At 35.0% G+C, this 27587-nt stretch overlaps 1 protein-coding gene across 1 annotated transcript in view; it reads right to left on the bottom strand.

Moving 5' to 3' along the window:
• GRM8 (glutamate metabotropic receptor 8) overlaps positions 1 to 27587 on the bottom strand; it is a gene marked incomplete at its 5' end in the record, with an annotated part of 260308 nt that overhangs the window by 157260 nt on the left and 75461 nt on the right. The window contains 3 exons of the mRNA XM_026051665.1: positions 21827 to 21964; positions 23757 to 23911; positions 24410 to 24545. Of these exons, the coding sequence (XP_025907450.1) occupies positions 21827 to 21964; positions 23757 to 23911; positions 24410 to 24545 (429 nt within the window). The remainder of the gene's footprint in view (positions 1 to 21826; positions 21965 to 23756; positions 23912 to 24409; positions 24546 to 27587) is intronic.

The following is a 27587-nucleotide window of genomic DNA, read 5'->3' as shown; positions in this document are numbered from 1 at the left end:
ACTTAAGGAAGCATTTCTTCACTGTGAGGGTGACAAAGCACTGGAACAGGCTGCCCAGAGAGGTTGTGGAGTCTCCTTCTTTGGAGATCTTTAAAACCCGCTTGGATGCAGCCCTGTGCCATGTGCTCTAGGTGACCCTGCGTGAGCAGGGCGGTTGGACTCGATGACCTCTGAGGTCCCTTCCAACCTTTGGCATTCTATGATTCTATGATTCTATGATTCTATGATTAATATAGGAGAGATATTCTGTTCTATCAGTAGCAGAGGATGGGAATAATAGGCATCTATAAAAATATTCCCATGAGAAGGTGGACAGCAACCTTAAAGTAAAATATTTCTGGATTTTAATAAAGTGTCATTTGAGGCTGAGAGAGCTGGACCTGTTCAGCCTGAAGAGATGATCTGATCAGTGTCTATAAATACCTCAAGGGAGGGAGTGAGGAGGATCAGGCCAGCCTCTATTCAGTGGTGGCCACTGACAGAACTGGAGAAAACAGCCACAAACTGAAGTACCAAAAGTTCCGCAGGAACTTAAGGAAGAAATTCTTGACAGTGATGGTGACAGAGCCCTAGAACAGGCTGTCAAGAGAGGTTGTGGAGTCTCCTTCTCTGGAGATCTTCAAACCCGCTTGGATGCAGCCCTGTGCCACGTGCTCTAGGTGACCCTGTGTGTGCAGGAGGGTTGGACCAGATGACCTCTAGAGGTCCCTTGCAACCTTAATGATTCTGTGATTCTATGATTCTATGATCATCTTTTCTTCCTTCACACACTCCTGTTTGAAACCACTCTAGACATTTTGGTGGCTGGAATATACCAGTCCACAACTTCCATCCATTTCTGCATGCCATCCCATTCCTTATTTAGGAATGTAGTAGCAAGAGTTAAGACACTGCTCAATAGCAGAATTGGAAATTAGCATCAAATTGTTGCTAATATCTAGAGTTGGAAAGCAGCTCATGGCTATAAACACTGCTTCACTTGATCTGGGGAGAACCTATAATTTGGTTTGGGAATCTAGAAAAACAAGTTCTTAAGGAGCCCTACTCAGGGCTTACTTTTATAGTGCTGTGTTTACTACCTCAGCCGTGGCTGCTCAGTGCTGCACCACAAGCCTATTCTCCTCTTCACCCTGAAATGTGACAATAAAAGTTTCTCACACAGGCACTAACAAAGAAATCTTTAGTTTTGTCTTTAAGCCACAAGGATTCACAGATTCACAGATTCACAGAATGGTTGAGGGTGGAAGGGACTTTTGGAGAAGTAGTCTAAAGTTTAGTAGTCTAAAACCCCTACTAGTTTAGTGGTCTAAATCCCCCACTAATTTAGTAGTCTAAATCCCTTGCACAAGCAGGATGACCTAGCCGAAGTCATCCAGGACCCTTCCAGGACAGTTTTAGGCAAACCGTGCTCTGTCACCTCCATAGTAGAGAAGCTTTCGTCAAATTCAGGCAGAACTTCCTGTTTCAGTTTGTTGCTTCTTGTCCTATTGATGGCCCATCTTCTTGACAACCTCACTCAAGATATTTGTACACACTGCGAAGGTGCCCTCTTCTCTGGGCTGAACAGGCCCAGCTCTCCCAGGCTTTTCTCATATGACAGATGCTGCAGTCCCTTAAGCTGTCAATAGTAACTTATGACAACTAAGGACCAGACCTCTCTATTTACATACTCAGCTAGGCCAAAGAGATCTTCAGCAATATTAGCTATAAATTCTTTTTCTTTCGCTTTCTGCATTTTTCACAGCATGTTTTGCAATATGATGATTAAACTTGCCCCTTCCTGTACATGTTGCTGTTCTGAGTAGTATCCACTGTTCTATCAAAAAAAACAAAAAGGAAAAAAATCTCATTCTACCAAGACAATTATTTCAAACCTCTTGCTAAAAGATTTCTGGTTAAACTAAGGTGATGAACTATTGAACACTCAGTTCATTACCTGTCTTCCAGCTTGACATCTCCATCTTTCAAGTAGTACTGCAGAAAATCAAAGATTCACAGGAGTGCACTTCAAAATCTGCAAGGTAGCCATGCTATGTTAAAGAAAAAGCGCCATGAAAGCTGTTGCTAATACAGTGTGGAAGGTTATAGTTACCATGTAAGTTCATAAAAATCATTGGAGAATGATTCCTTCACATTCCCCTAGAAAGGTAGTTCCAAAGGAACCAACATGAAAAAGCAGAAACAGAATAAGAAGAAATCTCTGTTTTTTCTTCCTGTGGCAACTTTGCAAATCCTCATATTCAGATACAAAGTTACAACATGCAGAAATCATGAAGCTAAAAGCCTATTTATTAACTAAATATTTTTTACAGCAAGACTCTCTTTTTTTTTCCTTCACTCGATAACATATTCAAGTCTCTAGATAAGACTAGTACAATATTTATGAGTATATTAAAAAATATATTAAAAAAAAAAGAAGAATATATTCCAAATGCTTAGATTCTTCCTACCTATCTTAGCCTGTAAGCCGCCTGGTATTTCAATCACCTTCTGCAAAGGCTTATCGAATAGATTCCTAGCTTAGGTATACTCTTTAAAAAATGATGACAGGTGGCTGACTAGTTTTATCATTTACTTCTGTTCTTATATTTGAACAAACTACAAAAAAAAGGATTTTTTTTCATTGTCTATTACTACTCCATTCTCTTCTTTCTTTTTTTATTTTTTCATCTGTAATTCTATTTTTTATCCATAGATTTTAAATAATTTTTTTTTTTAGGAAAATAATAAAATAATTATTTTATTCTTTATGTATTTAGAAAACACAAAATCTTCCCTAAAGGTTTAATTTCGCTACATTTTTTCTTGTTTTCTAAAAGAAACACTAAAAAGAAGAAAAACAGGTACATAAGAATTTATACCCACTTTCCTAAGTGCTAAATCTATATATTGCTTTGAGTCATTCTGTCTGCCTCAGTTCTTTTGAAGTCCAATTGCCATTGATATGTGACATGACAGGGATGACACGGGTATCAATTTATTGGAAAAAAGAACTTATGATGACTGTGAAGGCCTCGCAAAATCAGAAACTCTCCTTGTGTCTACTGCTTACAGTGATTAGCACCCACTGAGGGGAACTCCTCACCATAGCCTTTATTCTACTTTAAATTGAATTCCACAGCTTCGTGAGAAGATAATCCCCATAGCAAGCCTGTACTCTGCCATCTTCTGAAACCTGTGCTGTCCTTGAGAAGAAAAATGTTCTGGGTTAAAGATCATTTTTATAATTAGTTAAGGCTAAAACTTTATTTAGGAGAGGAATACTTGATTAAAATTAAGAAAAGCATTTTAAAAACTGTGTTTATAAAATGCATTCTCAAGATTTCATAATCACCTGACTTAGTTGTACTCCTACTTCACACTCCTCCCAGTTATGGACTCATTTTCATTTTTTCACCATCCTGAAGTTCTACTTCACATAATTAATCTCTTTTGCTGATTATTGATGACCTGAATGTCTTATCCAAGAAGCTGAACCTGCCCTATTCAGCCCCGGTCTGCTCAAAACACACACCTCTCTGAGAAAAGCTTGTTTTGTGAAAAATAGTCCCCTCCTCCTGTCTTTCAAAAACTGTTAGTTTAATCAGTAGGACTGTCTGTCTATAGAAAAAAAAATAGCTGCATAGGACAACTCTTGCTGGAATTTTATCTGTCTAAATTAAGTACCTAACCGCTATCGTCAGCTTATACAAATGAATCCTTCTACAATTAGTGTCTAAGCTACCTATATTTTCTCAGCAGAACAGGTTGTTTTATTTCAGAATCTCAGGAGTACGAATTGCTGCTGTAAGTTTAGGTATCTAAGCTTTATTCACGGAATTTTCAAAAGCAAATGCATTCTTCATTAACAGAATAAATAACTTTGACATTTATTGAAAGAATACTGATTTGTTAGGCAGTTAATATCTGGAAATAATTATATTGCATATATTAAGTGGATATTGTGAAAATTTCTATTAGGATCTCCCTTTAAGAATGGATCATTATAAAAATGCAGATTCAATAAACACTATAAGGTTCTCTCTTGAACTTTGTATCAGGTTTCTCTTCCCTACCTTTCCAGAAACAACTTTGAATTTACCTATCCACCAGGTCAGAATATATTTCCCGTTCACGCTTCTTTGCAAGAAGCATCATTCTCAGTTCTGGGGAAAAACATGTAAGTCAAGGAACATGGCTGTTGTTAGGTTCACACATTCCAATTCACCATGAGATCTTTAAAGGGTATGCACACAAAATGCTAACAAAACAAATGACAGATTCTTAACACGCTAGTTTTTGTGTTTTGTTTTTTCTCAAAGCTTGTGAACACTCTAGGTCATGGGTACAGAGCTGATAAGGATCTTTCGTATTCTAAAGTAATTTGCTCTCTAATATCGTAATTGTTGGTGGACCTATGATCTAAAACATTATGGTAGGGATGACAGGTCAGTGATTTTCTCTAGGAGTAAGTGGTACCATTACCTTATGGAAGCTTAATTTTTTTCCCAGGATTTAGAGGATACATTCATCTAATTCCAAGAATATCAATCAGATAAAGATCAATACGGATCAATAAGAATCTTTAAAGATTTTTGCATTCCTACGAAGATCTCTTTATTTAGATCTCTTTATACTAAGATAATCATAAGGAGTTCTTTCATTTCAATAGGTGGTGCACAAAACAAGCACAAAAGAGGCTAACAGCTTCTGCAGCACTGTTGATTTTTGTCCTTGTAGAAGTGAGCAGAAAAGGACAGAAAATGACTGCAAAATTATTGTGGTGTGCTCTCAGATTGCCAAAACCTTAAAGCTGAAACTGCCTGTGTTCTTTGTTTTAAAGTGATCAGACTAAAGACATTAAAATGGCTTTCAACTTCTATATGAAGATTTATTAAAACTCACATTACAAGAATTTACTTTTACATGTCCAGATAAGGGTAATAGGTGAGGCAGATAAGTGAGGCAATAAAAAAAAAGGGGTTGTAAACAATTTTTTTCTTAACTGTGCCTTGAAGGGCAAGTTCTTCCTGTCTTGTTTTCTAGTTCAGTAATTTTTAGCAGCTTCTTGGACTCTAACAAATTCTCCACAGTCTGGTCAGGATCACCAGTGAAATCCTCTCTTCTGCAGGAAGGGTCTCTGCAATCCCCTGCAGGATTTATGCCAGCTCCCTTTTCTTCTCAGCTTTGCAACGGCAGGATCCTTCTTCCTGGCTTTTACCACTTCAGCTCCATCCTGCCTCACATGCCAGAATTGTCTTCTACATGACCATACTAATTTGCCCCCAAGAAAGAGCTTTTTCCCTTCTCTCCCACTGGTACCATGGTACCAATGTTCAGTAAGCTGAACTGTGTAAACAGGTGGCCATCCTGTCTGCCTGCTGCTCACATATTATTTTTTTAGCAGTCAGTGGAAGCAAACATGCAACAAAGTGCTAAACAAAAGGTATAACAGGTGTCACTTACCACAGTTATATTCAATGACTAATGCAACCTGTGTACTCCAGTACAAGTTGAATGACAAGCTACCACAGCTAATATTTTGAAAATGGATTTATCATCGATTTCTTTAGGGAGTGGAGAAAGATGGAGAGCTACATTAAGACTAACTGTAGGAACTCAGTCCTAGCAGCAGTCTTGTGCAAAGAGCTGTCACCTGTTCCCATTAAATTTCCAAAAGGTTGGAAGTCCCTGTTTTCATGAGCAACACATCTTCGTTCAACTGATTTGCTCAACGTTTTCCTGCCACAAGAGAGTGATTTTGAGGCAACCTCAGAGTGGGAAACCAGTAGGAACGAATTCCCATTTTTGCTTCTGCACGAATCTAATTTACCTTTGGACATGAGAATCTATTTTACTTTTGTGAGAACTGAAGTGCCTTGTTCTACAACAACCAGAAAATGGTCTCTCATGAAAAGACAAGATGCAATCAGTCAGTGGTATCTTCACTCTGAAAGGACCAGGGCTTCAATGGACTCAATGCTCTGGAAGCGCAGAAGTTTAGACTAGCTGTAGTTTTTGTTTACCCAAAGTAGCAAAAAGAAAGAAACAAAGATCATGACCTACCATATCTTTCCTTCTTCTTGAACTGCACCAGGGCAACACAAGAACATGTCCTTTACTGCAGGCTATCTTACAAACTAATGAGCAAGACAACTGTACTGCTACAATGTGCTAAGCTGATACAACAAATTAGCAGTATTTATTTTCCTCTTGGACCAATTTATATTTTGCTCTGAAGGTTATTTTGCTGGATATTATTTTAAGGAGCCCATGGGTTTTTTAAATGGCTTTGAATTTAAATATTTTTTTTATGATGAGAACTTTTATTATTAAAAATAGCTCTATTTATTTTTTTTATCCCAGCTTCATTTTTTCCTCTTAAACTGTTGGCTCTTTGCTGTTTCTATATGGTTGTAAAAATGATTATGTTATTATTTTGGGAAAGGTTGCTTTTTATATTCTTTATTACTAAGCTTAGTCTCTTAATCTTTTGGGGAGATGTTTGGGTGTTCTTTTCATTTGCAGGTTATTTATTTTTTTCTTGTACAGTATGTTCTGTACTTCCAGATCTGCTGGATACAAATTTTACTTAATTATCTCACCTTAAAAGTTCCCTCCTTTAAAAATAGCCCTCCTTAAAGATTGTTAATATATGCTTCAAAAATCAGAGTTTCTCACAAAATACATCAAAAATATTCATTACAATCTCTTTATCTCTCTTGTAATAAAACTATCCTAAAAAGGCATAAATAACTGCTAATATTTCATTTATAAATGAAAGGGAATAAAGGACATTTTATTCCTAATAGAGATAACATATTTCTTATTAAGTGGTAATAATGCAAAAATGCGCATTATTTTATATTACAAATGGAATTACAAATCTCACTTATGTATCAGTTGCTAGATTAACTAGGCAATTTAAGTAAAAAAAAATGTAAAATGGTAACATGGAGAGTATTTTTCATTTTTAGTGAATATTTGTGTGAGAAGACTACGAAGAATACCATAACATGAAATTAAGTTTTATGTTTGTAGGCCAGAAATTTTCTATGTAATCATAATAAGTGACATGCAAGGAAGTGCAGTTATCCGATATAAAGGCACCCACATATTTTATCTATTTATCTCCTAAATTTCCATGAAAGAAAACAAACCTCTTATAAAGGTACCAAGGCCAAAGTATCATTTTAACTGTATGCTGCAGCATACAGTTCCAGCAGCAAATGAGGGATCCTCTTCATGTCTACATTAAGCAGTCATATTTCAGTGAGAGGAATAGAAATGAGACAGAAGAGGTCACAATATCTAGACCTGTCCTGTTCCTCACATTGATCAGCTCCTGGCAAGGAGAAAATTTGTTAATATTCCCAGTTATTTTTTTTCTATGTAGATTGATTAATTAATGATGTCCAATGGGATCCATTGGAAATGCATTCCCCCTCAGAAAACTGAGACTGTACAATGCTCCTTCAGAATTTATTTTTTGATAGATTTTCGAGGTATTTTTTTCTCTTCATAAGTCATAAGACATGCCTGTCATCTAGGTAGAATGTTTCTACTCATCTGAGGCACATATTTAGTGATTTCTTTTTTCTTTGGACCATTAAGACAATGTTCATGTACATTTTGAGTAACTCAGAGGCCTATGTATTTAAAGACTACCTGAACTTAGTAAGTCTAAAGTTGGCATGCTGAACTCCTTAATATTCCATGAAGAATTAAGGATATTAAAAAATACAGATTTTTTTTTCACAATTAACATTATTGCTAGCAACTTTTAAAACAGAACATGAACCTGAAATGAACCATGAACTTTCCAAATGCCAAATTTCATAGTGTGTATTCTAGAGACATTACACTTTATTTCTTTAAGTATAACATATCTCAGGTCAAAAGACTTCCTATCAGTAATATTTGGTTCAATCTGAAATTGAAATTATCGATTACATTCATGAAGCACAGTTTTAAATTACCTTCTCTTTTTTTTTTTTTTTTTTTTTTTTTTCAGATCTTAGTCCTCAAGACAAACCAGCTATAAAAAACTCCATAGAAGGCTTCATTTTGTGTCTATTTTTGCACATAAATACTGTTTTTGTATTTATTTCAGATACAAATGGTGCCACCTGCTCCTCTTAGTACCCTGACATTTGGTACTAATTAGATGGACTTGCGTTATCAACAGCAAAGTAATACAATGTTATACCCAGGCGTGGTTACCATGGATTCTAATGCACTCAGCATTCCGCAGGAAATTTAGCAGAGCATAAGAAATAAATCTATTCCTATGTGAACCTGTACCAGTTCTGCCACAATATTAAGCTTCATTCTCAAAATGTGATATATCCAGGTCTAAATACCATTATTGTACCGAAATGTTTATTAATGCATTTACCTTTGAGTCATCAGGCAAGTGAAACAAAATTGCAAGTCAATTTTAAACACCCTGACAGAGCTAATGGAAAAGAGTCATGCATCCAAGCTGCAAAGGAGAATGAGTATCAACTGGGGATCAGTTTCAATAAGAAAGACTACTGACATCTGCAAGTGAGAAGAGTCAAACCATTCAGACTTGGAAACTGTCACTTAGAATAGTGTCAGTGAAAACTCCTGTAATATGTTTCTATTCAAGACTACCAAAACGTACCTAATTATTACATTCAAATATCTAAAAAATATGGGCTAATCCAAAAGTCACTTTTACAGAATGATTTGACATGGTTCAATAAACTCTATAGTTCAAATTAAATGAGGAGGAGGAGGAATAGATTATAGAGAAAGCAGAAAGTGAAGGCAGGGGACTAGTAAAAGAAATAAAAACACCAGATAATAGGAAAATATTCTAATAAAGTTACTTCCTTTCTTCTTCTTCCTTCCTTCCTTCCAGTGAAATGCATATGAACTTGAAATTCCTCCCATCTTTTCTAAAGTAAAATCACTTCATTTTTAAAATTTGAGATGAGTGGGTGCTTTTTGTCTCAGGCTTAAGCCTCAGCTGTTGCTCATAATTCCTCCATCCTTATTTCCATCCTCTACAAATCTTCAAACATCAGAAGAACCAGAATTCTGTGAGATTTAAAGTTCTTTAAGCATTATATCCTGCCACTTATATCTCATAGAAAATTAACTCAGTATCTGAGTTACAGGTTGAAAAATCCTGTATTATCTTACAAACTACCAAATGCGAGTTTGTAAAACTACCCATTGGCCTTTACCAGTGGACTAGAAGAACTCAATGCAGTATAGAGAAACACCCTGAAAACAAGAGAAAATAAAGAAAGGACCACAAAGATGAAAGCATCATAGAGCAATATCAGGAAGTCTGAAGTACAATACACACTTCAAGAACCCTGACCAGGCAGAGATTGCTAGATCTGCTTCCTCACAATTGAATTCTAATTTAACCTTTAAAAGATAAATCTCATTTGAGAATCACTTCATTAAGCCCTGTTTATGTAAGCAGCATAGCCCAAGGGAAGTGGAAGACAGGTCAGACAACAGTGAGATATGTGAAAAGCCTTTTAGCTAGTAGTAGAAATGTAGTGGTCAGCTATTGTCTATCAATATACTTATATACTGCTGCATTTGATGGAAAAGTAATCAAATAGGAAGTCAACAGGAAGAACATGAATGATCTAGGGCAAGAGAGACATATCTTCTTTCAAAGTAATAATTCTTCTCCCCATCCTCTCCCCTTCCTTTTTTTTTTCTCTTTATTTTTGTGAGTAAGAAGGGATGATAGCCTGTATACTATATAGCACATATCAATTCACAGTTGATCACATTAGTAATAAAAATAATCTAAAATATTACAATTCTGTCTATATTTGAAATATCAATTAATATTAGCTGTCACTTTATAGTTGTGGAGAATATTCTATGTCTTTCTTAACAATAATCAAAGTTGCAATGAAACTGAAATGTCTGAATATAATTCATGACATGAAAGGAAAACTCAAGGTCCCTCAAACTGAGGTAAATTACCTCAGACACAATAGAAATCCATTGATTTGACTGGAGACTTCACTTTGCTAAGAGCTCTGAAGGCTGCTCTACCTTCTCAATTACAAGATACATTCCCTCCACCAAAGTCCACCATCACGTTTCACAACTGGAATGAAAATTCTGTCCGTGTGCATTCTTACTGTGGGCTGCTCGTGAATAACTGAGAATTTGTCTATTGTAAAGCCTAAATATTGAGGAGGAAAGAGACATGATCTAATGCCTGGTATATCAATCAGTAAGATATCCTTATGACTTATGTGCAATAGTTTTCTATAGTTTTTATCTCATTCTTTTCAGCATTTCATTGAACCAGGACAAGAGATGAGACATGAAAGCATTCATTTTTGCACACATTTAAGGCATTTGCTCTCTAAAACAGTTGTATAAAATACCAGATCTGTGCTCTCCAGTGAGCTTCCTCCTCTTTTAGTTACTTATATCTCTGGATCTCAAGAAATGTAAATATGTCAATGTGTGAGCATATCCAATGTCCACATGACATGATGCTACTGTTCACTCTCACATATTAAATTCAGAGCAATAGATTAAAAAATTAAGTATTTGCTTATGAAAAACAGTCCAATAAAAAGATAAATCCACTGCCTGGAGACATTCAGAATTACTACACATCAATGTCAACATTTTTCCTGTGTGATTCATCATAATCAGCATATCTTTTACGCACATTGTCATTACTGTTGCTATCACCAGCTATGTGCTAGATAAACATTTTCTCAGATAACCAATTCACATGTGTACTGTACCAAGTCAATTATTATACATGTTCAAATAAAAGTTATTTTTCTCAATGCCAAGTCATGCATTCTTTCTCATTCTCTCTCTTTAAAGTTTAGACTTATCAGGAAAGTTTTACAGAGCTACCTTCCACAAGAGAGCTTCCATTAAAATTAGAAAAAAAATTTAAAAGTTTCCTAAAAAACATATTCATCAATATTTAATTTACTCACGAAAATCAAAACCATGCTGAAAGTGCTGTTTTGATATTCTAGAACTGAGTAATTTTGGAACTTTTACTTACATATATTTAAATTTCATATTAGATAATATATCACAGGATTGCATTTTAAGTAATGTAAAATAAGTTTTATTTTCCTTTTACAGAGAATCCAGTTTAATTTCAATTCAAAATGTCAGAATCCTTTTTGAAATGGAAGATTGATCTTCTTTGCAGTTCTGCTTCTCTAGAGGATTTCCTGAATAATAAATTAAGAATAAAGGTTTTGACCCTTATTGTAGTTTTTTGCACTTTTTGAAATAGGTCCTGAATCTATAATAGCTGTAATTGGAAATACTTCACTATCTCCAGCAATTCCAATATATCATCTGAGACTAGGAATCGCAAAAAGGGTATCTGGCAAAGATTCCCAATGGCCTGCCAAGGCCTCTCAATGCCAAAAGACTCAACCCAAGTCCCAGCTTAAGCTTTCCTTTCTCCAGACAGCCTGCCTGAACTCTTAATTACTCTCTCAGATATTCAACAGCCTATCATAGAGTTCTTGTGCTAAATCAAAGACCAATAGCATAAAGATGAGGCCAGGTGAGGGGAAGGAGAGGGCAAAATACTTTGTTCAGAAAACATTCCCTGCAGCCTTACACTAACAGAGAGATGACAGTGAATTTAAGACAGAGGGAAGGGAGATTTTACCTACTAGGAATACACGCATCATCATCCTATTGATAGCAGAATACATCACAATCTTTCTTTCTGAAGACCAGAAAGTTTGACCAGTCAGTGAAAAACAGCAATAATGATTTTTTTTCAATAGCCACCTACTTCCTGGAGCAATATCACCAGTATAGGCATGTAAAATTATCCTTTCTTCGTGAAATTGGACACGGAATACTTTTGCATAAGCAGAAGATACATTTAAATCATGTTGCATGTTCTCATAATCATTCTTAAGTGCTTGCATCTGTGTGATACTACTGATTTCACTGCAGTTCTGCACAGGTGCATAGGAAGGGGCATATGACCCAGCTTGCAGGATTAGAGATACATTTCTGAAAATTGCACAGCAAATTGGTTCAAGGCATAATTACAGCCAAAATGCTTGTCCACAACATAATTACTAGCTGAAGAACTAACTTTATATATGAAAGAACACATTGGGCAATGTGTTAAAATTTAACTGTAACAATAAGTGTCACAGAATTGATCTGCTTGATTAATCAGAGAGTATGAGAGGACTACACTGTCAGACACACAACTATAATGACAGTGGGAGACCTGAAATACTACCAAAAACCTAGAAACTGAAGAAGTAGGAAATATGATAATTTGAAGTTTCAGGTATCCACATTTCAAATGAGTAAATAATCAGAATTAAGCATTTATAGTAATAACAGATCAACAGAGCAACACAACTGTGAACATCAAGAAAAGAAATGTCTTTCAGTTTTGTCTGGAAGAGTGCACCAGGACACATTCCCAGTGAGACTACAAGTGAGCTCTTTTGTAAAATGACTAAAATATGATCAGATACAATATCTTGCTAGAAGCCAGTAACTAGGACCAGTCAAAAGATCTAAAGTAACAAGGACCAGTCAAGGATCTAAAAGCATACCTTTTTTGATGTCACATATTTAACTAAAAGAAAAAAACTTAACATGATGCACCATCGGAAGGAAGGCAGAAGAAAGGGAAGGCAGGGAGGGAGGGAGGGAGGGAGGGAGGAAGGAAGGAAGGAAGGAAGGAAGGAAGGAAGGAAGGAAGGAAGGAAATCTAAGAGTAAGAAATCTAAGAGTAAAAATTAAAGAAAAAAATAGGGATGAGAGTTACACTAAAATGAGTAAGCCAAAAAAAGGGATAAATTGTAGAAAATAGAATCACATTATAGCACACCAAAAAGGATTTTGATGAGCAATATGCATGGCAATTCCCTCACAAATACAGTTTTATTTTCATCAAAATAGAGTTTTTTATAATTCAGTGCCACTAAAATCAAATTCTTAGTTGGCTATCATTTTACAGGATTTTTAAATGTCTTGTATCTCCTTCAAAACTCTGTATAAACCTTTCTTTTCCTAAAAATCGGTTTGTCTTTATCTTACTTTAAAGATCTAAAACTCTGTGTTCTGAAGAAAAAAACAACATAACTTCCTTTCTGATCATTTTTTTAAAGTTTTTCTTTTCCTAGTTAGGCTTTGATTGCTGACCTCTGTGATTTCTACAAAAAGAAATCCGGTTATTACTCTTATTTGGAGGGCCATATCCTTTCATATCTCATGATTCTTCTTTTCAGTAAACTATCACTCTTGTATAGCATTGAAGATGGCCATTATACATCCTTTCTATTTTATCCTTTCTATTTTAAGTTGCAATATCTTTGCTCTAGAGTCCCAAACCCTGTTTCCTTTATTACGATCATAAGTTAAATAGAATAAAAAAGAGAGAGTAAATGCATAAATCCAGTTCAGATAACATGGAAAGTAACGTTAACATGAAGCTGAAATTCAACCCAAATCTTCTGTGCACATGAAAGTCTCATGCCTCAGTTTTAAAACTTTATGAGTCAATTAGAGGCAGTGCAAAGGTGCAATATTTATCCCAAAGCTCAAGGAAAGGTCTATCAAGAAGGCTGATATCCTGGCCGTAAGTACTTCTGCAGAAAATGTCCATAAGCTACAGTAAAATATGTAGATTTATTTTCCCATTTTCCTGAAGGTTGTTGGGTGGGTACCCAACACCTGTACATTCTGCACTATCTGCACACAAAAATTGCAAATGTAAAAGATCTTGGCATATTCATTTCCAGTTCACATGAGACAGCTAATCTATAGTTACAAATTCCTTGTAAAAAACAATCGAAATGTATCAAAAGTTCGGGAGCAACATATTTCATATCAAATTTCCATGCTTGAACTCTAATTTTTTCAGAAAAGTTAGAAACAGATATATATTCAATCTAATTAATAAGTGAAACAGATCACGAGTTCCACAGTGAAATCCATGGTTGCCTGTTGTTTGACTATCAGTAAATGATGAACAAATTTTGCTAAATTGGCTGTCTGTTTTCTTTCTAAATATGTGAGAGACATTTGTAATCTCATAAGTATTATATATTTGGAATTACTATTTATGTAGCCTCTGACTAATCTGTAGTCCATACATTGTACTTCATGGGTAGCTATAGCTAAAATTTCAGGGATTATATATATTCCTCAGAGATGCAGAGTATCCCTAATGATGTAGAACACATCACCGTTTTGTCTCACAGTCAGATAACCCTATATTGCTTTTCAGCTTTGAAAACTGCTGTAGCCTTTTGGAAAGTACTACCACTTCTGCCCCAAAAATTAAAAAAAAAAAAAAAAGCTATCAATGTATACACATGGAGTCTTTTGTTACATTCTCAGATTTTATATGTAATACATCTTGCAAAACTGTTCAGTGCATTGTAGAGCTTACTCTATCACTTTCCTTATGATGTTTCTGAAACTACCACTTTTAGAGTTTCAGGCTCTGTGTCAAAATATAAAAAGAATAAAATGAATTTGTTTCTTGCTTCATGTAGTTCCAAAATTTAGAGGAAAAGAAATTTAGAATGCTACCTTGAGGTGTTTCTAGTATCGGAGATGATTTGTTCATTTCAAGATGAGATAAAAAAGGTGTTGATCTATAAAAGATACTCCGAAAAATAGTTCTTTCAGGAATACAGCTCAGGAAAAAGTCTACCAAAAGAACTGCATAGTGACAATGAAGAAAAGTCCTTATTTCCTAAGCCAAACAATGCTTATTTGGCACTTATATTTCACTGGACTCCTCTGAACAGGTTTATGATGTGTGCAAATGCTAACTCAGTATTATTTTTTTGCTTGAAAGAATAAAACAGTAATATACTGTGAAAAAGAATGAAAAAAAAATGTAGTCTCTATCCTGAAGACTTTACACTTGAGCACAAGGAAAAAATAAAGAACAGACAGGAAGCAATGGAAATTTGAGTAGCATGATAGACAGTGGCACACCACCTGCCCCATGACTGCACAAGTTTTGCAGGTATTTAATTTTGCAGGCTCAGGTAGAATGTATGTTGCGCCGAGACCTATCTCTTCAGAATCATGAATTATAACTAGGAAAATAACAAATCGACCAAGATCTTCCTTGGTTGCCAAGATTTCAATAAATGTAGAAGATACAGTAGCAGAATGCCACGGCATTAATCATCTGCTGTTTACTGATGCAACTGAACATACCACTAATGGAAGCAGATCTCATCCTACAGTTTCACTTTAATAGACTGAAATTAACTTCTTTTTCACTGGGTATGTAGCATATGAGATCAGAGCACCAGCTGCTTTTGTCTCAGTGACAGATCATGTACATTACACAGACTCATCAAAGATTTTAAAGGCTTAATTTGTCTATCTCCTGGGATTATATCATCTCATGATAAAAAGATCTAGGCTGAAAATATCAAATATTTCATTTGCAAACAAAGCTTAAATATAAATCTAAAATATAAACCTTTGTCAACAAGTCCCTATTAAACATCTTAGGTTATTCGACAATATATTGCATCCTGAAAATCCGTGATACAATCTAATGTTCATTAGACAAATCATCATATATTCATATATTCATACTCTCAACAAGGGCAAGTGCAGGGTCCTGCACCTGGGAAGGAATAACCTCAGGCCTCAGTAAAGATTAGGGGTTGACCTGCTGGAAAGCAGCTCCACAGAGAGGGATCTGGGAGTCCTGGTTTGTAGCTAACAGTCTACCTGGCACCAAGGTAAACAAGGGCCAAGAACATTTTTCCCTAGGAACTGCCCACAGTGAGAATTCAGTATTCTTATTACCCAGTAGGACCAATATCATAAGCAGCTGACTTCCCTTGTCATACAAGCTTGGAAGGCACAATAAGGGAAGCTTTTCCTCTCTTTAGCCCTACTTGCTCAATTCCTTTTAACAGGTTATGTCCTCGAGCACCATCTGTGAGCATGGAAGAGCATTTGCAGCCAAATTAATGTGTGTGCTGCTGATCTAGCTGATGTAGTTTCACCTCCAAGATTTTCATCCAAATCATTTCACAGAACAATATAGGAGTACTCAGACTGTTTGGTCAGAAGAACTGTGGGGTGGATAACCTCCTTTAAATATAAGCAATGAGATCAGCCCCTCTGACCACATCTAAGAACACTGAAAATCACGCAGTTAATGATCATTTTTTAATATATAAACTATATATCTTCTATTATAATACTTAATCCTTATTCTAATGAAGTAACCTCTCAGTGCTAGTAGCACCACACATACGTGCTTCTAAATGTTTTGTATAAACACTGTAACCTGAAATGCTTGAATAACAGCACACATGCATACGCGTGCTTGTTTTGCAGACCTCTGACAAAGTTTACCAAAATTTCTTCATATGTTTCCTCAGAAGGTAAAACACCAGATAGCTCTTCTATCTGAAGAGATATATTTAGATCTCAGGTTTACAGAGTATCTGTTTTATCTTCCCTTTCACAGCAAATGTCTGTGTAAGAGGAGGAGAACAAACAGATGAAGATGAAGCATGTAAGACATTGAATCAAGTTTTTCCTCTTATTAGTATATGCCCAAAAGATGGGTAATGACTGAATATTATACTGCTGGCTTCCAAGAACAAACAGTGAAAAGAGATGACATTCCAAGATGAGCTACATCTAAGACACCCTCAAATAAAATTAGATGCAAATTTTCTGAGACTGTATTTGAGGAAGTGCATTTACAGAGTTCTCAAATACTGATACTTAAAGTCAGAACTTATTCATTAAACGGGCCAGTCTTGCAGAAGCCCTGAGCTGGATAAGCATTTCTAGATTCATCAGGTACTAGCCTAACATGGGCATGTAGGCTACATGTATGTACATATATGCATATTAAAAGTACTCCAACTTGGCAATAAGTGTATCAAATTTAAAATGGCAAGACACTCTATTTAAATGATTATCCAGTGGAATATAACTCATAACTTGTAAAACATAATAAATATAAAATGAATAAATGGCCTCTTTTCAGTGGTGGGCAGGGATGGGACTAGAGGAAATGGCTTCAAACTGAAGCATCGGAAGTTCCACAGGAACTTAAGGAAGCATTTCTTCACTGTGAGAGTGACAAAGCACTGGAACAGGCTGCCCAGAGAGGCTGTGGAGTCTCCTTCTTTGGAGATCTTTAAAACCCGCTTGGATGCAGCCCTGTGCCACGTGCTCTAGGTGACCCTGCGTGAGCAGGGGGGTTGGACTCGATGACCTCTGAGGTCCCTTCCAACTTTCGGCATTCTATGATTCTATAATTCTATGATTCTAAATTTTCTGACAGAAAACAAGACTTGAATTCCTATTTATAACTCAAATTATAGAGAAACACGATATCTAGAGAGTATATCAAGAGTAATTATTTGTTACATTAGAATAAGAAGCTTTCTGAAAGTGTATCATTTGTAACTAAATCTAAGTTTGACAAGTAGATTGAAATGTGACTATCTACTGGATTGAGAGATTTACAAAATATTAACAACTGCTGAAATGCCAAAATGGAGAACAGCAGTAAGTGAAACAAAGAAATCAAGTCAGGAAATGGTCAGAATATGTAAGATTATCTGTTTTGACAGATCTCAGACATATTGAGCAGTGCTGAGATTAAGTACTATTCAACCTTTTTTACTATATGGAAAAAGGGTTGGAACTGCCTTTTTGTAAGAAAGAGGATTAAATATGTATATTCTGACCATATGTGCCTCAAACTATAGCCTTCCGTAGTTTTTCAGTCTATCAGACAGACATGGATAGAAGAGAGATGATAAAAGTCTGTGCCTGACAGTTCTCTACTACGAGAAAAGAATTTGATATAAACAAGTATTATGACTTGAAGTACAGCACAAGAAAGTCCATATTTCAATCCTGTTTATTTTGACAGAATGTCACATCCTTAAATGTCAATGACCATTTTGAGACATCAACTTTTTCTTTAGAATCGAGTACCCAGACTTTGAAATTGGGAAACTGTCAAAACCTGCAAACGTGGTGAATTTGTGGCCTATAGTATAACACAATAAAGAGATTAAACTTTATTTAGGTTATTGGAAGAGGTCTTGATGCCACCTGAGACATGATCTATTGTACTAAAAACAAAAGTAAGTGCTCTCCAGCCCCATATATTATTGAATGATACACAATGTAGTTTGATTTAATGCTGCATCACAGACAGCATAGGACTTTTGCAGTGCAGTTGCCCAGAATTTTTAAATTCTGAGATAATGTCCAAAGGAGAATAAGAAAAAGATAAATATAACAAACAGGACTCAAAGTATTTTGTGTCAAAGTGATGAGATGTTTAGCAAAGATAACTGGTCAACTTTGCTCCTGCCTACTATGTCACAAATCTGACTACTAAAGTTTTTATTTTTATAAATACATATAAAAATATTTAGCCACTAGCCACTCTTCTGCAAAGCAATTATAGGCTAAGTTTCAAATGTCACTCATGAAAATGGCAAAGGCAGCAGAGGAAGAGGACTAAAATAATTACCCTTTCTACCTTTGAGGCCCCAATCTGTAATCAGAGGAAGGAAGTCATGTAAAGTGGGCACCCTGCTAGCCTACAGTGCACTTGAGAATAAAGTCCCTCTGGAGTCTTAGTGCCATTTGGGAAATTTGGTACACTTAAAAATATTAACTACTAAGTTTTAAAAAAATGTGCCTACTGTGTGTATGCTGATTTTTTAAATTTCATTCAGTTCTCGTATTGCAAAAGAAAAAGCATTTTTCAGGACAGATTCTATGGGAATGGACCTATTACCCAAGTTAAATAGCTAGCAGTTTCCCTTGACTTTGGAAGATGCACATTCTGCTTGCAAGCTTTTCAATTTGTTCTGTACATTTCTCAGAATATATCTGAATACACCAATGAGTAAATCTGCTTCTTGCGGATAATATTTAATATTTTAGATTCAATTGTATTTTCAAAGAGGTTAGATAAAACATTTAAGTACTGTATTTGTAAAATTCATAGATATGTGATATCTATTATACTACACTATGATTTTTTTTCACTGAAGTAAATAATCCAATTTGATAGAGCAAATTGAAATTTGTCTAATTTACACAGGTCTCTATATACTTTTGCAAATTCTTTTCCCATCTCTATTTTTAGCAGTGCAGTTAGTCATTACAGGCAGTTAAGGGCTGATTAGGTTTGCAGAGTAGTTAAACAAAATCCTAGCCTTAAAAAAACAGAGGGAGCTACTACTTCTCTTACTGCAAAAGGATATGTATGAAAGAGCTTTCTCAATTAACATTTTTCCTGAGCTTTTATTAAAGGTCCACATTTTATTAATCAAGGATTGAAAATACAATAATAATTATATGTCTCAAAGGAATGCTAAGAGGGAAATTTAGATAAAATCTCAGCACAAAAATATTTAAAGATGACTTCTGCAGCACTTTAAGTTAGGAATCAAATGTTAATAGGAGCAAATCTGAGTACATTTCATTTAACCTTGCTCTCTTAACTTTTATTCTATAACCATTAAAATTGCATTTTTTTCTCTGTAACCATGTTTTGCATCTTCTCAAAGAGCGATGCAGTCAGTTGCACCACAATTCCAACAATTCAAAGAAACTTTTCAAATAATACTCTGGGATATTTTGGATTAAGATTTTTCTATTCATACTTCTGTATATTTCTTAAGATATGGTATAGAAAATCAAACAGAGACTGTCAACTAATAACTCTACATCCCTGAGCTGGAGTTAGTAACAAAATACCAGGAATAAAGTTTGTCGAGCTGGTCAGTTAATTAGGCTTCAACACAACTACAGGCTATTGAATATCACTGAAAGATTCATGTCTAACTAATGATATTTTTATAGGGTAGAGAAAGGGACCTCGAATAAGTATGTAAAATGAGGTTTCCTGTGACTTTGATGCAGGAGTTAATCACACGCTTGGGGTATTTTTGTTATTCCAAATCTTTAAGTATAAATTAGACAAGCATAGGGATCATTCTAAATCACTCGCTCATTTCAAGACTGCTGAAGAACAAGCATCTTTTCCATTCTGCTTCAGTGAGCTAACTTTAAGTGGCATTAACCAATGTTACTATCACTCACATATCTATTTTCTTGAGCAGAATTCATAGCTTTTTCCATGCGGGTGATAATACATGGGCAATCTTCAAACTTCTTGTCCATTTCTTAATTTCTTTCCCATTTCTTAATCTTAATTTCTTGCCCATCTCGTTATTTGGCTCACTTTCTGGATTAGAAGATATGATTTCTTCCTATTTTCTGGTACAGAGAATATAACATACTTTTAATTCAAAATATATACACCTGCCAGTTTCCAACCACAGAGAACTTTGAACCTATCAAGATACAGCCTACACATTTCAGATATTAACTTTTATTTTTGGCATTTCAAATTGACAGATATGATGAGCTGAGGCAAGTCAGAACTATCTCTAGTAGCATTTAGGGAACCCCAAACTATGGCATGTATGCTAACTGAAGGTTTTTAATTAAAAAAATCCATTTTTTTCTTAAAATATTAAAAAGAAAATAATCCTTTTCCAAGCACAGGTAACAAGCTACCAATCATGACTTACTATTCTATAAATCAACACTGAGGACTACTAGATTAGAGTGATAAACTATGATTTAGGCCACTGAGGCACTGAATTTCATCCTTATTGGGGAAGTATAGTATATGGTAAAAAGTAGAAGACCTTAAAACGCAGAAGAAAGGGTTGTTGTCTGATTTGGGAAAGGAGAGAATGTGTATATTGTTCCTGTATTTCGGTAAGAGATATGTGTGCTCTGTGAAGCACAGTGCAATAAGTCTTTGAATCAATGGCACTTTACGTGTACAATAAATCTTCTGCTTCAGGAAGTAGAGGACTTCTGGTATATGTTGCTTGGAGACTGAATGATATACTTGTCTCACATTCCTGGAAAAACTGGGATGTAGCTTGCACAGCTTGTTTCTTCGAAAAGTTTGGAAAGGCATCCGTGTAGCACAAAATGCCTGCATGCTATCATAACCAGACAGTCTGAAGACATTGTGAAATAGGGTTACAGAAATTTTCATATTTTAGGTGGAGTATATCATTTGAGGAAAGAAAACATCACAAGGAAAATGAAGGTATATGGGCATGTTTTTAGAGTAGAAAAATAGTTATTGTTTGCTGTCACCCATCAAGCAATAATGGTATATATAAAGTACTGCTCGTAGTGGCAGCAGTAATTAAATAAATGTTTAAATGTTGTTGTTGTTGTCCAAACTTTATAGAGTCTTTCAGTTTTATAATACAATGTACAAACCTGTTCTTTTTACACAAGGATAGAAAATGAGGACGTACTCATTTGCTTTCCCCTCCAGCCTTAAACATAGATCTTAAATTAAATGAGGAGTTCATGACTTGACCTAACATCAAGACCTCAATAACAGAAATTTAGCTTATGGTTTATGTATTTCAGAGATAAGAAAAATAATGTCATGTGTCCTTCATTAAAAAATATATATAGACCACTTCATGGGGTGAGAGACAAGGCCACTGAAACAGGAAGGAAATTGAACCACACGCTACGTCTGTACCTATGCCATTGTTGGATGTGTACACATCAACTACTAATTTTCTCATATAATACTTATGAGATTTTTCCCTCAGGTTTGAGGGAAATGTTACACTTTTATTACTACAATATAATTTATATCGGATGATTGAGAGAGAGGAAAAGGAGTATTGAAGGGAGTTAGAAAAATGATTAACAGAAATCATTTTATTTCCTGCATTCCGACAAATAATTTGAATTAATGTTTTATTTTCTGAATTACCTGTGCATTTCTTGATATTGCTGTTTCTTTTTCCATGTGATCCTAACTTGCAGCCAAAGTTCTCTTCCCAAAATTCTGCAAACCATACATTTCTTCGATTGTTAGCAAGTGTTCTGCTCCGAAAATATCTATCAAATCCTACATTAAAAAGAAATGAGGGGAAAAAAAAAGTCTTGGTATAAGTTACAGCATATACAGTATAAGGATTGTAATTTAAAATCAATTGTAGATTCTGCAGAGATTTCATAATAAGAAAAAAGTCTTAAGTATAAACTATTTTAAACATTTTAATTGCATATAGTAATTAAGGATTAATAATTTATTATTATTATATTTTATAATTTATCAATTTATAGTAAATTGGTAAAAAATTGTAATAATTTTTTAAATAGCTACAGCAATTAAAAGAGTCTAAAGCTTGAAGAGAAATCTGTAATGAAGAAAAGGTAATGCAGACAAATAGAAATATGTTGAAACATCTTAATTTTTAACACAACTAGATCCAAAACACTAGATCCAAATTAAGATCTCATCTACAAAAACTAGACAAATTTAACCATGACTTAGTCAAAGATTGTGATCCAAATAAATTTCATTTTATGGACACCTTAAAGTCACTAAGTACCTCTCTATTGGATCTGAGGCTTCCAAGACACTTGAAATCCCGCTTCTGTTTATACCCTTAATGACACCAATTGAGAAACTAACGGTTCCTGTTAAAACCTAATCAGAAGTTTCCTTCTAAAACTTAATCAGATCCTAAGAATCAGGAGTTGCACCTCCTTTATTGCTACAGATCACTGATAATAATCAAACTGTGTCCAACACATTCCATTGGGATTAAGCACTTCGCAAAATGTCTTTAGGGGGCAGCTTCTCCAAGTAACATCAAAAATGCTCAGTATTTGTAATGGTTTAACAGTTTAGAGCACTTACAGAGATAGCAGGAAGAGTTACTATGTACACTCTTGTGAATGAGATGGTTTAATCCAAGTTCCACTTGCTAGAAGAGTGTCTTATATGTCAAGTATTAGTATGTTAATACAGTGGCTTCTTAAAGTAAGATATATTAACAGTTTAGGGAGCCGAAAGCAGAACCTAGATGTAGCTATTCCCAGAAGAATTAGCTAACTCATACCATATCTAATGTCATTCCTTTTTGTCCCAGAAGACCACCAGGCTGGGACGTAAGAAACTCTTAGTCACCTCTTTCATACATGCTCTAATTATTAGATAACTAGAAGATTGTCTTATTGCAAGTTCATCATTTCTTTATCTTGGATGAACATTAAGAAGGAAAAAAAAAAAAAAAAACAGTAAAACAAGGCGACTTCCCCGCTACTTTAATGAAATAATTGCTTTTCCTTTTCAGAGAAACCTCCAAGCTCCTGAATGAATGGAAACATCCACACACACTTCAGAGCTCTGAAGATGTCCAAAGGAGAGACAGATTGCAGACACTGTCTTAGGTTCAGTTTATTATTTCATTAGATGTTTCTTCTTTACCATTCAGAAGTTATCACCATCTAGAGAGATTTGACTCTAACCCTACCCTGAAAACAAAGCTAGAAGTCTAACTCAGATGTTTGAATTCTGCTGTAAGGGCAAAATAGCAAAAAGTTAAAAGGCAAACAATAAAAAACTTAAAACTTAATTGGATTAAGCTCCAGATCCAAAGAAATCCAAGCCTACAAATAATGATCATCTCCCAAGAACACGTGCACTGAACTCAAGGGCCTAATCCTATTCTGAAGAGATACAAATGGAGACATTAAATGAATCTTGGATTGAGCCACATGCCTCAAGTTCTTAGATACATAGATTTCTCTAAACTCACATTTGTTTTTTTTTCTTTCTATTTTTCTTAAAAGGTCTAGAATCTCTGAACATTAATCAGAAACCCAGTCTTTTGTGCCATGTGCATTCCTACCATCAATTGAGGCTCTTTTGGGTAGAATGGTTACAGCTCCTTCTGCAATCTCTTCCTGCTGCTGCACCGGTGAAATTTTTGACCCCCAACTATCTGATCCAATCCAAAGGAAGTGTCCAGATTGATTAGCTTTTTTGGCCGCCTCTAGTATCCGTCTGTAAAAAAAAAAAATAATAAAAAAAAAAAGCTGATTAAATAAACTGCATTTACAAAGAATTTTCTGAATAGAATCCATCTGAAGTAATACTGAAGTAATTGTTCTAGATTAGATACATATAAATATGATTAATCAACTGGCCAATAGTTTCTACAGTGTACAGTATATTCAACAATAGGTATAGAGAATTCAAGCTCCAGTATTATAAATGTTAATTTGATTCCTAATTAGCCATATTTGTCTATCATTCTTATTGGTTTCTTTCTTTTCAGTCACTGAATAGAAATCTACTTGAGCTTCATTCTTAGGAACTAAAAAGTCATCAGATCTTCTAGAAGCAAATAACAGCAGCATGTAGTTGCAACTGAATTTCATACTGAGAACTCATAGTTTGAATAGAGTCTGAAACTTTCTGTGTAGAGCATTGTTCACTGTCGAATTCTGCATCTCTATGAAGAACGAACATCTCTGACATACAGAATTAAGAGAAAAGCACCTAATATCATCTTCATTTGCAAACATGATCACTGCTCGAGCATTTGGAGTTTCCAATAGGCGCTTGATGATCTTGTCAAATTCTCCTGGTCTTGGTTCCCGAGGGATTTTGAGTGACTGAGCAATGCAAACACCTCCTGAGGAAAAAAAAAAAGAAATTTCAACAGTTTAAATATTCACACCTTAAGTAATCCATAGCTAAGCAGTCAGTCAAAGAAGTAAGATTTAATCTGAGAAAAGGCAGCTTAGACAGAAGTTATCTTATTTACGCATTTTGAAATATGTACTATACAAGCTTATGCACATAATAGTGTATTAAAGATTAAAACATAGTTATTTATTATTTTTATTTTATAAAAATAAAAACACCATCCTAAGCCAGATTCTTGGGCACGATATATTGGTTCAGCTGGACACAGTTCCACAGGCTTACATCAACTTATGGCAGCAGAGAACCCAAGTATGTCACAGGATTATATTTAACGTTGGAGCTGCAGTTTAACATTTATCTTGTGTTCATAATATGGCTCTTTGGGTCAAGTATTAACATACACCTCTGCTTTTTCCCCAGAGAGCAGATGGATAACAATAAATGTTGTGCTTACAGAACTTAAGTGAAGAAATTAAAATTTTCTTTTATGAACAAATACATACAGATCTCCTCAAATTGTTATTTTGACATTCTTAATTAAGGTGCTTTAATCATTTAAGAGATTTGGGGCTGTCATTGAAAATTTTAAATTACTAATCAATAAATGAACATAAACTCAAAGATGATATTTACACCGCTTCCTGCAGTAGGAGGAAGGAACTAATTAAAATCTTCACATTTTTACCTGCCCTGCAAAAGGGCACAGGTTTCTACAGCAGCTCAATATTTTCCAATCGTATTTATACAGCAGTGCAGAAGAAACTCCTGATAGCCCAGAGTTCTGTGAATATGTATGAGCAGATGTGGAAAGACATCCACAGAGAGCCTGGTTCATGAAACACTTAGTCCAGACTGACACCAACTTCCATTCCATACTCAGTCTTTCAGAGTTTATGTTTGGGGATTCATTTATTTTAGTGATTTTTCCCTTAAAAAATCTGCCCATATTATCTGTAGCTTATCTGATTCCCACCAGTATTTGCTGTTGTCTGTTGTTATTCACAAACTAAACAAAAAATATATATATTTTAAATTTATTTTACTCAAATGTAACATTTTATAAAATACCTGGATTCATTATCACAATCTGTTCTGCCTTTGCAGAATCTCATCCACCTCAACAGTTCTTTGCACAGGCAGATTACAATCGAATCAAGTCTAAACATGGCATAAATGAAGACTGGAATTATCAGCAGTCACTTTCAAAATAATAACTTTCAATTGAAATTTGCCAGTTTTAGTCAAACACAAAAATATCAAATTTTTGATTATTTTATCAGATTGAGAAACAGAAACTACCATATCCATATATCCTGTTGGGTTTTCTTACTTTCACATGAAGGTAAAACATATGAGAATACCCACCTTTTTACAAAAATTGTATTCATTTATTTATGAATAGAATTGTGATAAAAAAAATCTTTATTCTTATCTGCTTTAAATTGGATCATTGTTCCTTTTTCTGACACTTCCTCATTTTAATGAACAGTCGGTCTCCCCATGAGGGAGAGCTAATTTACCAATAACAGACCAGATGAGACTGTATATCATGTGACTTCATACTCATCATGTGTTTTGGACGATACATTAATGAAAGACAGACGTGGTATTATAAAAAGTTTTAGTATACATATTTTCTAAATGGATACTTAAATCTTTTAATGCTATCTATTTCTATGGTATCAGGGCTGAACACCTTGCAATGAAATGTAAGAAAAATATTCAGCAGACTTAAACTATAAGTTTAAGTAATTGCACTTCACTGTTAAGAAAAAATCTGAAAAATAACACAAGTACTTGACAGTCCCCAAACTCACTCAGGCACAAGTAGTAAAACAATTCCTAAAAAAAAATACATAAGGGAATAATCTGTTTCCTCATAATTTTTGAAAGCACATTTTTCAATGATTTCTATTCATGGAATGGCCCTCAGGAAAAAATGTTCTCTCCACATGAAATGTAAATATTACAAAAAGTATGTATATAATATACAATATACTGCCATCTACAATTTTTCTGGGGTGAATTTCAACAGTGAAAAACTGCAGTATCCAAAAACTATTTTCAGTCAAAATGGTGTAGAAGAAACACCATTCTATCATTGCAGCAGCAAGTTTAATCATGACTGGGCTGCACATCCTAGGATCTCTACACTGAAGAATGTGTTAAGTACTAACAGGAAGAAAATAAAATACACTTCAACCTTACAAATGACAGGTTATCAATTTCCAGGTAATGATGAAATGCTAGATCCACAAAGATGCTCATAACATTACAGTGTCTAACCTCTAGCATCTTGCCGCCTTTGAAATCCACAGACCTGTCCAGATGCTCAGACAGGGAGGGAAAGGAGTACATAGGAATAGCATTTGTAGGAGTCAGAAAACTGCGAAAAGAGTGGCTTTCCTCCAAAATAGTTGAGAAATACAAATGCACAAATACAAATAATGTTGCATCAGTGATGATAAGAATCTGTCTTCTTAGCTGTTATCAAGTATGATATCCCTGGATACCACAGGACTCAGGTGATGGACTATGAAGAGAAGGAGAGGGGAGAAGAAAGCTGGAAACTAGACTCAAAGCAGGCACTGCTCTGTTCCTAAAACTATGTCTCTTTCCCCCCACTCTTCAGGTGCTCTGTATAAAACGGTTTATGGGAAACACATTATCACTGAGGAGGCATATTTGTGAAAAAAAGGTAGATTTCAAAGGTATTGTCAGTATGTTGGATCAATAGGGTTTTTCCTTTCATTTGTGCTTCTATAGCAATGGTTCTACTAGTGAAAAAAAATCAAACAACAAGAAAGTGTGCTACCCGCATCATTTTGCTGGTTAAACTCATGGTGATTTTAAAATTATAAATATTCATTTTACTTCTCATGGGTTCTGAATTCGCTAGATGGCATGCTAATTGTAAACCATTAAATACTCAAGTATGCGGAGGTGGGTGTCAGTAGAAATGATGCTGAATGTGTACTTGGAAAATAGCAAGCAGGCTTTGTCAAAAAAAATGCACTAATAAATGTCT

Source organism: Nothoprocta perdicaria, unplaced genomic scaffold, assembly GCF_003342845.1.
Source record: "Nothoprocta perdicaria isolate Ctin4 unplaced genomic scaffold, notPer1 scaffold_79, whole genome shotgun sequence".
NCBI lineage: Eukaryota > Metazoa > Chordata > Aves > Tinamiformes > Tinamidae > Nothoprocta > Nothoprocta perdicaria.
This window is presented reverse-complemented; position numbering and strand designations above follow the sequence as displayed.